This window comes from Amaranthus tricolor, chromosome 7 (assembly GCF_026212465.1).
Source record: "Amaranthus tricolor cultivar Red isolate AtriRed21 chromosome 7, ASM2621246v1, whole genome shotgun sequence".
NCBI classification, from domain to species: Eukaryota; Viridiplantae; Streptophyta; class Magnoliopsida; order Caryophyllales; family Amaranthaceae; genus Amaranthus; species Amaranthus tricolor.
Window position 1 is genome coordinate 11,004,895 of NC_080053.1, and position 12,091 is coordinate 11,016,985.

A 12,091-nucleotide genomic window follows, 5' to 3' on the forward strand; every position below is an offset into this window, starting at 1 on the left:
CCATACATCCAAGCCTAGCCTCGGGAAGAGTCGCCGTTAGTAACAGCGAAAATAGAAAAAAAAAATTAAAAGCCCAAAGTCGCTGTTAGTAACAGCGACTTAAAAAAAAATTTAAAAGCCCAAAGTCGCTGTTACCAACAGCGACTTAAAAAAAAAAATTTTAAAGTCGCTGTTAGTAACAGCAACTTAATGCGTTTTATATTTTTTTGCACAATTGATTTAATGGCGAAGTTACAATGCGGCCCACCCTTGTTGCCCACTCTCGTGGTTCACTATTTTGGCTTAATTTTTAGTTTTTGGCTCCTACAATTATTTTAATTGTATAATACTAGTAATGTTACAAGAGTAGTACTCCCTCCGATTCAGAGAAATGTTTTTATTTTCTTTTTGGGTAAGTACACCTTAAATGTCTAATTTCTATTTATAGTATTCATTTTTTTTACCAATATATTTACCCTTAAAATCACATGTCACCTACTTATTTAGAGTGGCCCCTACTCTTTCTTAATATATATGCCAAACCAGTATGGGGCATTAGGTACGTATAAGTTCGTGTTTATTAGGGAAGCAATGTTGGATGGTATTCTTGGTGTGGGTTATGGTTGTGTTCTAGGTAGGAGATTTCCTTAATAAACGAATTAAGAGGAAAGCTTGATCTTTAATTTGGTAGCCATATGTGCAAAAAGGATGACAATTATGGCAATAGATTGCATTTGTACCGATCATGATCTTGGGATTTCGATTCACAAATACTGTTTAGTAAGATTAAATCAATTGTGCAAAAAAATATAAAACGCATTAAGTCGCTGTTACTAACAGCAACTTTAAAATTATAAAAAAAAAAAAAATTTTTTTTTTAAGTCGCTGTTCGTAACAGCGACTTTGGGCTTTAAAATTTTTTTTTTAAGTCGCTGTTACTAACAGCGACTTTGGGCTTTTAATTTTTTTTTTCACTTTCGCTGTTACTAACAGCGACTCTTCCCAAGGATAGGCTTGGATGTACGGACGCTTATTTTGGGAAATAAGTTTTCACGGAGCTTATTTTTGGAATTAAGTTGTTAAATAATCTTTTTTTTTTTCAAATTTTCTGCATTTATTATTATTGTTTGGCCCAACCTCGCCTGGACATTTCTATTAAAATCCTGCTCGACCCATTACACAGGCCTACTATACACTATATACTCCCTTTGTGCTAAAGAATAAGTCATATTCTTTTTTTTTTGTCTTTCCCATTAAATTTGTCAATTTTTGTTTTCAACTGGTCTTGGACGAGGCGGTCTCAATATGAGACGGATAGTCCAATCAGCTCAATTATAATTTTTTTTTCAATATGGGCTCGGTACTTGATATATTAAGGTCATAATTGATACATTTAAGGTTAAAATAGAACTTTTTTATAAGTTATAACTGATCATAATTACTCACTTTAAGGTCTGAATTGATTATTCTTATATCAAAATTGAAATTTTTTATAACAAAGAAGCCATGAACTCTAGGTCATTTCCAAAACATTCATTGAATCAATCGACAAACTTAATTCGAAATCGACACTTCCTCCATCTTCACATTCAGGGTAAGCAAACATTACACCTACAACTTTATTTCCAAGTCCATTAAGAACAAAAATTGTTGGGGGAAGAACAATACCACTATTATTGATCGATAATTATAGAGTACACGTGCAGAGAAAGACACATGACGCCCCAGTAAGAAGGATCAAATGCATCAATGTCGAGAGCAAGAGAAGTCCAGGAAAACCTAAGAAAACGTAGGAGGAACAGATTAAAAGTGGCATGTATGCTTCACCTCTCCAAGAACCTGACTAGGGATAGAGGCAGTTAGCGGCGCTTTATCCACGGCTTAGATTACTAAACCCGTTCCTTTTACCCATCATTTGTTATTGTTTCTTGCCTTTAATTATCGCTCTTTACTTCCTTCTTTACTTTTATCTTTATTTTTAGTTATATTGTGAAAAAATTAATATATAAGTAGAAATTGATCAATTTAACGTCAAAATTGATCAATTTCAGGTCAAAATTAAAATTTTTTATTTTAATTGATCTATTTAAGGTATAATTTAAGTTAAAATTAAATTTTTATTTTTAATTTCCGAAAGAGCGGCAATTTTCATTTTTCTATTTTTGGCTTTTAAGCCGGCCCATATTAACGATCTTATAATGAGACCTTCTCGTCCAAATTTTTGTGTTTTGTTTTTAACCATGCCTCACGCTCATTTTTCAATTCTTATTTACATATTTTACTACTTTTCACTGTATTCACACATTTCTATCACTTTCCTATAAATGTACATTTTAACCACTTTTACTTGCTCAACTTGATTTTCACCTCATATGTACTCAGGGCTTTCTTTTTTTTTTTTGGAAACAATGGGGAACTAGTACTTTTCTGTCCAAGTTATTTGCATCTATCCTCTCAAAGAACACCGACTGTATCTCATGCTTTTACATCTTTTAAAACTTGTTTGACAGTGGGCTATTTTATATCTGAATAATATTACATGATACAAATTACAACAGCTACAAAAAGTTACTTAACCAGGATGCTGGAGCCCTATTGACTACTTGTCTTTGTACTGTGAGAGGAAATCCACTACCTGAGATGCAGAGTCATAAGCACCCTCTATACACCTCCCCAAGGCAACACCTGATACATAATTACCACCAAGAAACAACCCCTTTAGCCCAGCATTTGCCAAAGCAGCTTTTGCAGCATCTAGCAGATCAAAGTGACCAACTAAAAATTGGGGGATTGCCTTTGGCCATACTCTCACTCCCAGAACACGGCTGCCTTTCGCATTTGGATTTATCAGAATTTTTCTGAGATCCTTATCAACTGTCTCCGCAAGTTCATCTTCACTCTGCATCGATAGAAGCATGTCGTCAGGATTGATACCGACTTATTTGAGGATACAAGGACAAAGATATAATTGTACAAATGACTTGCCTTTTGTAATATGCCAAGATTTGTAGCACCTCCAATGTAGCTCAAGATCAAGGTCCTACCGGGTGGTGCTCGACCAGGGAAAAGAGATGAACTATAAATTGTTCCTGTCGAGTACAGTCAAATTTAACGTCACCAAATTGAATAATCCAGAGAAATAAAAATACTCATAATTATTGAGATATAGTTGAATGGGAGCATATACCCAAGGTTTCCACACCCTGGCTGCGGGGATGCAGTTGCCCAAATCCTTTTAGTTCTCCATCGATCAAGCATTCTGGTCTAATTGCTTCTTTGGGATAAGAAAGGGACACTGCTGCGACTGGTGGATAGTAAAATTTAGAAAGAGAATCTGCAGCAACATCCTGAGCAGGAAAGGTCAGCACTTTATACTTCAAAGAGCAAATTGCAAGGAAAACAAAAACCAAAGTACAATGTGAAGGGCAAACACTAAACTTCACGCAATAGTAACAAATTGCAAGGCAAACAACATCCAAAGTTTGATTTGCAAGGCAAACCATAAAACTGAATGCAACAATTACAGCTGCTACAGTTACTACTTCTTATCCGCAGACATCTCCATGGTGTAAATTTTGAGGATTGGTTAAAACTATAGCATTGAAACTACTTCTTGACAAGACCTATTAGTATTTATTTCTACAAGTATATTTGTATGTAAATGGATTTTGAGTAGCTAACCAAAGATGATCTAGCTAAATCATTAACTGTGCAACACAAGCAGTATTAGGAAGAAAAGAATTCTCGTTCATAAGACAATGACAATAACACTATGTTTGCTTAAGAATTTTGGAGAGAAAGGAAAAGAAGAGAAGGGGAAGGTACGGAATGATAAGATAAACTTTCCTTGTTTGTTTAAGAGGGAAAGAAAGGGAGAGGAAGAGAAAAAAACATTTTCACTCAAAATCTTTCCACTTTTGGAGAAATTTTGTAATCAACATAAGTGTAATGGAACTAATCCCTATAAAATTCTTCCTTCCAAATCTCTCCACTCCAATTTTGTTATCCAAACAAAGGAATCTATATCCCACCAAATCCCTCAATTTTCTTTCCTCCTGATTCTTTCAACCAAAACAAAAAGTTAGTGCTTAAGGTTTTATCTGAGAGTTAAGTGTGATCACATAATTACAATAAATACTAGTTGTACACACGCAGAAGCGCAAAGCTATTCCATATTACAGGCCACAACAGTCAAAAGGCTCAAATAGTAAAAAAAAAAAAAAAAAACCAATTTCCTACCTACGTATGCCCCACGGTAACATGAATTGCTAGAAGACTCGCTTTTTAAGTTCGTGATTCACTCAAAATGACCCAAAAATAGTTCAAAATCGACCATAATTCATTTTTTACGATTTGCGATAAGATTAGCAATCATGTGACACTGTATTCCATCTTAGGGGTGAAGGTAAAGAGGGGCTCACAATTTGAGGAACCAACCAGTTTCTTTCCTTGATCTCTCACTCTACTTAGGGGGTTTGAATACTGTCTTGGGTATCAGGGGCTCCACCCCAAGGACCTATCCCAGCGCTTGGAGTTCATTTGCTAGTTTCACATTGGACACCAATCTAAACCCCCTCAAGCTCACTCGAACAAGGTATTGCAGAAGTTGAAGAACACACTTGTAATTGGTATTAACATCAACATCACAGAAGCAATTTTGCAATGCAATTCCTAACATCCGAACAAACATTATGTGCAGAAGCTTTAGAAACTTAGGCATCTCCTGCAGTGCCTCAATCAGTTAACATTATAGCCATAGTTCACGAGCAAAAGGCCAAACTGGTGTTTAACAAGACATTGGACAGCAATAAACGAAAAGAAATGAAGGAAAGAATGATACTCACTGAGAGCGGACGAAGCAGGCTACTTGCAATGTATGAAGGGACAGTCATGACAACCGCTTTGGTCCTAACAGAAACCGGTCCATCAGGTGTTTGATAAGTGAGATTGTATTCACCATTGAGCGACTTATCAATATTAGAAAGTGTCCACGATAGTTTTACTTTGCTGCCAAGCCTAAAAAAAATAAAAAGATGGTAAACATACTAGTATTAGTATGGCAGAAGGAGAAGATGAGAAATATTTAAGGTTTGAGAGTCAAAAGATACCTAGCAGCAATGGCGGTAGGTAACATAATGAGCCCTTTCCTAAAGGATCCAACAGTCTGGCCCTTAGGTTTAGGAAGGCGGCTGTAAATGAGGCAATGTGACATTATCAATTAAATACATGTATATTAAGGTAAGATACAAGGTGATGGAAAGCAATGAGTAATGGTGATTACGGACGGGTCTCGAGGGGGTGGAGGATTATTCTTCCTTTCCTGAATAGTTTTGAGTGTACCGGCGATGATACTACCACCCTTTTGCTCTAAGGTCCAGACCTTTCCAAATGCAGCTTTCATACTCAACTTTGCAGGATCACCAGCATAGACACCTGAACAATTAATGTCAATTCCCATAGAACACTCATGGATAAGAATCAATAAAGTAGGAGTAGTAGAGAAAAAAGGGGGAAAATTGAAAAATTAAATAGGGTAGGTACCAGAACAAAAGGGTTCGATCAAGCGTTCGAAGACCTCATCGCCGAGATTACGGCGCACAAATTCTTCAACAGATTCCTCATAAGAAGAAGGAGGAGGAGGAGGACGAAGACCAAGTGCACCAATACCAGCCCTAATCTTACCAGGAAAGCTCATGAGATCAAAAAAGGGAAGGTCCGTAGGTTTGGAAGGAACAGGCCTTAATTTACCATTCCAGAGCACGAAGCGAGGGGCATTAGGATCTCCCAAGACCAAATCGTCTTTCAATCCACTGTCAACCTGGAATTTGATTTTGATTCAATAAGGGGAAAATTGAATAGAATGATCAAAAATTGGAGAAAGAGAGAAGAATCAGTTTACCGCCATAGTAAGCACAGGATCGGAGGGTTGGAAACTATTAGGACCCTCTTCCCAGATATAGCCATCGGACTCCATGGTAGTGACATTACCTCCAACACGATGTTTAGCTTCAGTGACAATGAAATTGAGATTGGATTGACTGTGTTTGGTAGAAAGAGCCTGAGCAATGCAAAGTCCACTGATACCAGCTCCAACAATTACACAATCTAATACTTTCTCTCCTTCTCCTTGGCTCATAATCGTGTTCTGGTAATTGGCAGTTGAGCTTGAGCTTGTGGAACAATGGATATATGATAATTTTCGTCGTCTTCCGAAGAAGATGGGGGAGTGGGTTCGTGTATGAGCAAAAAAGCGGAACGAGATGTCGGAGTGCGGCGGACATTGTAGAATGCTGCTCGATAACGCCATCGCACTCATCTCTCTCGCACTCTCTCTGGTTATCCTATCTTCAAATCAAGGATTCCCTATCCATAAATACACTTGTTTTTTCCTTTTTTATTTAAATTAAAATTAAAGCTTTTCATCAAAATTACCCCTGTTCTTTTATTTGACTCTCACCCACAACGTCTGATCCAGTAGTTCACTACCTGTTAGTATTATCTATTGTCTATAAACTATTAACTACTTTTTTCGTTTCATATTAGTTGCAACATAGTAAAAATGACACTATTCATTTATCACTTTTGATTTATAATTAGTTTTTTAATCTATAGATTAAAATATAGTCAAATGAGATCTTATTTGATTCGTCTCATTGCAAAGGTTATTAATATCAAATTATAATTTTTTATTATATATAATTAGAGATATTAAGAATCAAATTAGTGTATTGAAAAAAAAATAAATATTGAAAGTAAATTGAAAAAAATAACATAAAGAGAGCAACTCTTTAACCTATTCATTTTTACATTTAATGAATAGTTGTATTTCAGCTGTTGACACGTGTATTTCAAGAAATCCAGATTGTTACACGCATTACCTTTCTAGTGTTCAATTCATCACCCCTTTCAGTGCTCGTTCATTTGCTTTGTCTATCTTCATCATCTCCCATTTGGAAATTTCTCTCTTCTCTTTCAATTTTGTTCTGAACCGAAACTCAGACACTGTTAGACTATGTATTTCAGTTACTTGTATACGTATGGTGGTTTACTAGTATAGCAGTTAGTGTGGCAATGTGGCAGTTATTTAGGAGCAGTTTTTTTACAGTTACTTTAGAACTCCTGTATATATGTTATGAACATTACAGATGAAATAACAACACAGAAACAATAAACCCCAAACTTGGTGTTAAACCATAAATCATTTAAACCAGAAATTATGGTATCAGAGCAGCAACGATCCTAAGTCGTTTTTGCAGCCTCATCACATACCGATTAACCTACCTTTAACACAAAAATAACCCAGAAATGGCCGGTGAATCAAGGACTGCCGTTGCACCAGATCAACCAGTCACAATGGGGCAGTTGTTGCAACTGTTCAAACAGTTAAACACAACACACTGCCTACAGAAAACACGACTAGCACCCACACTCTCACAATATCAGAGAAATTAACAAACCAAAACTACACAAAATGGTCCAGGCTGATGCACTTAGCCATTAGTAGACGAAATCGTCTCAGTCACATCATCGACGACCCACCATCCACAAACGACCCAGCGTACAACCAATGGACCAGACATGATTCGATTGTTATCTCATGGATTTTGGAGAATATAGATTCTGATCTAGTGAACCAGTATCTTGATTTCCCAACAGCAAAAGCATTGTGGCAAGGGATTGAGACACTTTATAGTAGTGGGAGAAATGGCCTGCAAATATTCGATTTAACAATCAAAGCCAACAAAATCCAGCAAGGAACAGAATCAATTGAGACATATTACAACAAGTTACTCATGATATGGAAAGAAATCGACAGGAGGCAACCAAACCCAATGAAAGATCCAGACGATATCATTGTTTATAATCAACTAATTCAAAAAAATCGATTGTACCAGTTTTTAGCAGGGATTCATCAAACATTTGACAAAGATAGGCGAGACCTCTTACCGTTAGATCCACTCCTAACACTGGAGGAAGCATATGCAAGTATAAGGAGAGAGGTATTGAGGCGTGGAATCATGAAGACGAATCATCGGGCTCCGGTGGAGTTTTTATGGCCAAGGGAAGGACTTACCGGCGGGAGGACGACAAAACTCACCTCAAATGTACCCACTGTGGAGGTACAAGGAATACAAAAAACGAGTGTTTTAAACTCGTAGGGTACCCGGAGTGGTGGCCAGACACCAAGAAAAATGGGGAAAAGAAACCGGCACGTTTTTCTGATCAACATCGGGCTCTGGTGGAGTTTTTATGGCCAAGGGAAGGACTTACCGGCGGGAGGACGACAAAACTCACCTCAAATGTACCCACTGTGGAGGTACAAGGAATACAAAAAACGAGTGTTTTAAACTCGTAGGGTACCCGGAGTGGTGGCCAGACACCAAGAAAAATAGGGAAAAGAAACGGGCACGTTTTTCTGATCAACACCGGACCAGAAAAGTAGCAATCGGATGGAGTACAGAGAGACATGCATCCATAGATGAAGATGAAGGGGAGAAACAAGGCGAAACCAGAGAAGCCATGAACGTACCAGCAGAGGAAGGTACCAGAAGCAACAAAGAAGGAAGTTCAAACGACGCAGTAGGGTTAAAGGGGGGGGGGGGGGGGGGGGGGGGGGGGGGGGGGTGAGGAAGAAAGGCTCAAATAGCCTTTAAATAGGGGAAGGGGGTCACGTGCCTCTGATTCCTTGCTCCCACCCTTAAACATTTTGTCCTGTTTTAATACTTCATCTTATTTTAAAGAGGGTTGGATCTTTGACTGCAGTGCCACCGATACAATGTCATTTGACCCTAATGATTTTTTGACTCATGACCAACCTAGGAAAGACATCATTAAAACTGCGAATGGGGAAGGGATTAAAGTGAGCGGAGCTGGAACTATTTCTTTCACAAAAAACCTCACTTTAAAAAACTGTTTATTTGTACCTGACCTGTCACATAAATTATTATCAGTGAGTCAACTTACGAGAGATCTTGATTGTACGGTTCTCATGAAACCCGGTTGTTGTATTGTGCAGGATGCTCAGACAGGAAAAATTATTGGGCGTGGTATTGAGAGCGATGGACTGTATTACTTGGAAGAGGAGACTCCAAAAGGCAAAACGACACTTGTTCGCGGGCCAGAGGAAAGACAACTATGGCATCGACGTCTAGGACATCCTTCTATAGGGTATCTAGAAAACCTTTTTCCTAATTTTGTAGGGTTAAAACATGAGTTTAAGTGTGAAACATGTATTCTTGCAAAAAGTCACAAACATTCGTATTCTATTAGCTTGAATAAAGTTGATGTGCCTTTTATGCTTGTTCATTCTGATGTGTGGGGCCCTGCTCCATTCGTAGGACTACATGGTTTTTCGTATTTTGTTACATTTATTGATGATTGTACCCGCATGAGTTGGATTTATTTCCTTAGACAGAAATCTGAAGTCTTTCATGTGTTTGTTGAGTTCTATAATATGATTTGTACCCAATTTCAAACCCAACCCCGCATGCTCCGAACTGATAATGGTAGAGAATATATCCTTTCTAACATGGACCTATCCTTTAAACAAAAAGGCCTCATATATCAAACATCTTGTCCTAACACACCCCAACAAAACGGAGTGGCGGAACGGAAAAAGCGTACACTTCTTGATATGACCCGTGCTATTATGCTTGGCTCTCGTGTTCCCACTCATCTTTGGCCGGAAGCCATCGATACTGCCAATTACCTTACCGATAGACTTCCCACTAAGAGTCTCCAATATCACACACCCCTAGCCACCCTGCAAACCCATTTCCCTATACCCTCTACGCATATTCTACCTCCTCGTATATTTGGGTGCACAATATTTGTTCATTGTCCAGCAAAGGCACGAAACAAATTTGAACCGAGAGCAGTGAAATGTGTTCTTATTGGATATGGTCGCAACCAAAAGGGTTATCAGTGCTATGATCCATCGACTTGAAAAATCTATACCACCATGGATTGCGAGTTCATCGAGCATGAGTACTACTATCACCATCTTTGCCGTCAGGGGGAGAAGTATCATGACGACGACGATCTCAGTTGGCTAGTTAGTCCGTGGTTGCCCAACCTTAACCCAAAAGATCAAGTTGACAATGCCACAGAGTCACCTCACCAAGATATTCTGTCCATTCCTCTACCACTACCAATCCTGTCTAACCATCAGGTAAGTCATACAGCTCTTGATAACATTGTTTCAACAAGCACTAATAGTGATAATGTCATAGTTGATACTTTGACAGAAGAAATTGCCACAGGCAACACTAACAGTGATACTTTGACTGAGGAAATTGCCACAGATACAGTTGAAACAAGGGGTCATGATACATCATATACCTCCTCGCTCCACTAGAGGGGTTCCTCCAAGAAGATATGATCTTGAGTATGAAGCACAACGTTCGAGATATCCCATTGAGAAGTCGTCCGGATCAGGAAGTTTGTCACAGAGTGCCTTAGCATTTAAGGTAACTTTAGATACAACCAAGAGCCCAACCACAGTCGAAGAAGCCCTAATGTCTGCACATTGGAGAAAGGCTATGGAGGAAGAGATTAACGCTCTTAACAAGAGTGGCACATGGGAAAAATGCGTCTTATCGAATGGAAAGAAAGTCGTCGGATGTATATGGGTGTTCACGATCAAGTACAAGTCAGATGGCACGATTGAAAGGTACAAAGCTCGATTGGTGGCGAAAAAGTACACTCAGACGTATGGAGTTGACTACTTAGAAACCTTCTCCCCAGTTGATAAACTTGACACAATTCGAGTACTGTTCAGCATTGCAGCAAACTTAGATTGGCCTCTTCACCAATTTGACGTTAAAAACGCCTTTGTTCATGGAGAATTACAGGAGGAAGTCTACATGGAAGCTCCACCAGGATTTAAATCAGGGTTCTCAGAAAATGAGGGGTACAGATTGAGGAAAGCTTTGTATGGGTTGAAACAGTCTCCTAGAGCATGGTTCGGAAGATTCACCTCTACGATGAAGAGATTTGGTTACAGTCAAAGTAACTCGGATCACACCATGTTTCTCAGATGAAGAGGAAGGAGAATAACATGTCTGATAATTTATGTCGATGACATGATCATTACCGAGGATGACAGAGAGGAAATAGTCAATCTAAAGGAAAAACTATTCCAAGAATTTGAGATGAAAGACCTTGGTAGACTAAAATACTTTCTAGGGATTGAAGTTCTCAGATCAAACAAAGGAATTTTCATATCCCAGAGGAAGTATGTTTTAGACCTGTTAACTGAAATAGGGATGCTGGACTGTAAGCCTGTCGAGACACCAATGATGATGAACCATGGACTATAGATGATTGAAGGAGGGAAACTGGCTGATCAAATGCCGTATCAACGCATGGTAGGGAAATTAATCTACTTAGCCCACACAAGGCCTGATATTGCATATACAGTAGGAGTAGTCAGCCGATTCATGCACAGACCACAGGTTCAACATATGGACGCAGTTTATAGGATTCTCAAGTACCTCAAAGGATGCCCTGGAAAGGGAGTCTTATATCAGAAAAATGGTTACCTTGATCTTGTGGCATATACAGACGCAGACTGGGCAGGAGACAGAGATGATAGGAAGTCAACGTCAGGCTACTTTACGCTAGTAGGAGGAAATCTAGTCACGTGGAGGAGGAAGAAACAAAAGGTGGTTGTCATGTCTAGTGCAGAAGCTGAATTTAGAGGTGTAGCAAAGGGACTCACAGAAGTTCTATGGCTGAGAAAGTTACTAACTGAACCGAGGTTCACCCCTACGAGGAGTTTTGAGCTATACTGTGATAATCAAGCAGCTATCAATATTTCAGAAAACCCAGTCCAACATGATCGCACAAAACATGTAGAAGTCGACAGGCATTTCATAAAGGAGAAATTAGGGGCCCAAGTAATCAAACTTCCTCATGTAATGTCAAAAGATCAGCTAGCAGACATCCTTATGAAAGCAGACATCCTCTACCTTATCAATAATCAGGTATATATATAGCTTATGCTTTGTTAGTTTTGTGCTTTTTGGTATAAGAAATTTTCCTAGATTTTTTTCAGTGTTCTTTTTTTTGAAGTACCTTTTGTTATCTTGATGTTGGTTAGTGCTAGATT

At 38.5% G+C, this 12,091-nt stretch overlaps 1 protein-coding gene across 1 annotated transcript; it reads right to left on the reverse strand.

The window, feature by feature from the left end:
* Positions 1-2,433: 2,433 nt before the first annotated feature.
* LOC130818708 (protoporphyrinogen oxidase 1, chloroplastic) lies at positions 2,434-6,443 on the reverse strand. The gene is made up of 8 exons (XM_057684876.1): positions 5,879-6,443; positions 5,521-5,797; positions 5,265-5,412; positions 5,088-5,168; positions 4,824-4,995; positions 3,167-3,326; positions 2,965-3,068; positions 2,434-2,878 (listed from the first exon to the last, which is right to left on the reverse strand). The coding sequence occupies exons 1-8, from the start codon at positions 6,293-6,295 to the stop codon at positions 2,579-2,581; spliced, it is 1,659 nt and encodes a 552-aa protein (XP_057540859.1). The 5' UTR covers positions 6,296-6,443; the 3' UTR covers positions 2,434-2,578.
* Between the last annotated feature and the right edge of the window lie 5,648 nt (positions 6,444-12,091).

Bases quoted from the DNA above. Each gene is read 5' to 3' on its own strand.
- LOC130818708 (XM_057684876.1), bottom strand. From the start codon at position 6,295: ATGAGTGCGATGGCGTTATCGAGCAGCATTCTACAATGTCCGCCGCAC. The intron at 4,996-5,087 runs GTATCTTTTGAC...TATTTTTTTTAG, and splicing joins CCTACCGCCATTGCTGCTAG to GCTTGGCAGCAAAGTAAAAC. The intron at 2,879-2,964 runs GCAAGTCATTTG...CTATCGATGCAG, and splicing joins ATCTTGGCATATTACAAAAG to AGTGAAGATGAACTTGCGGA.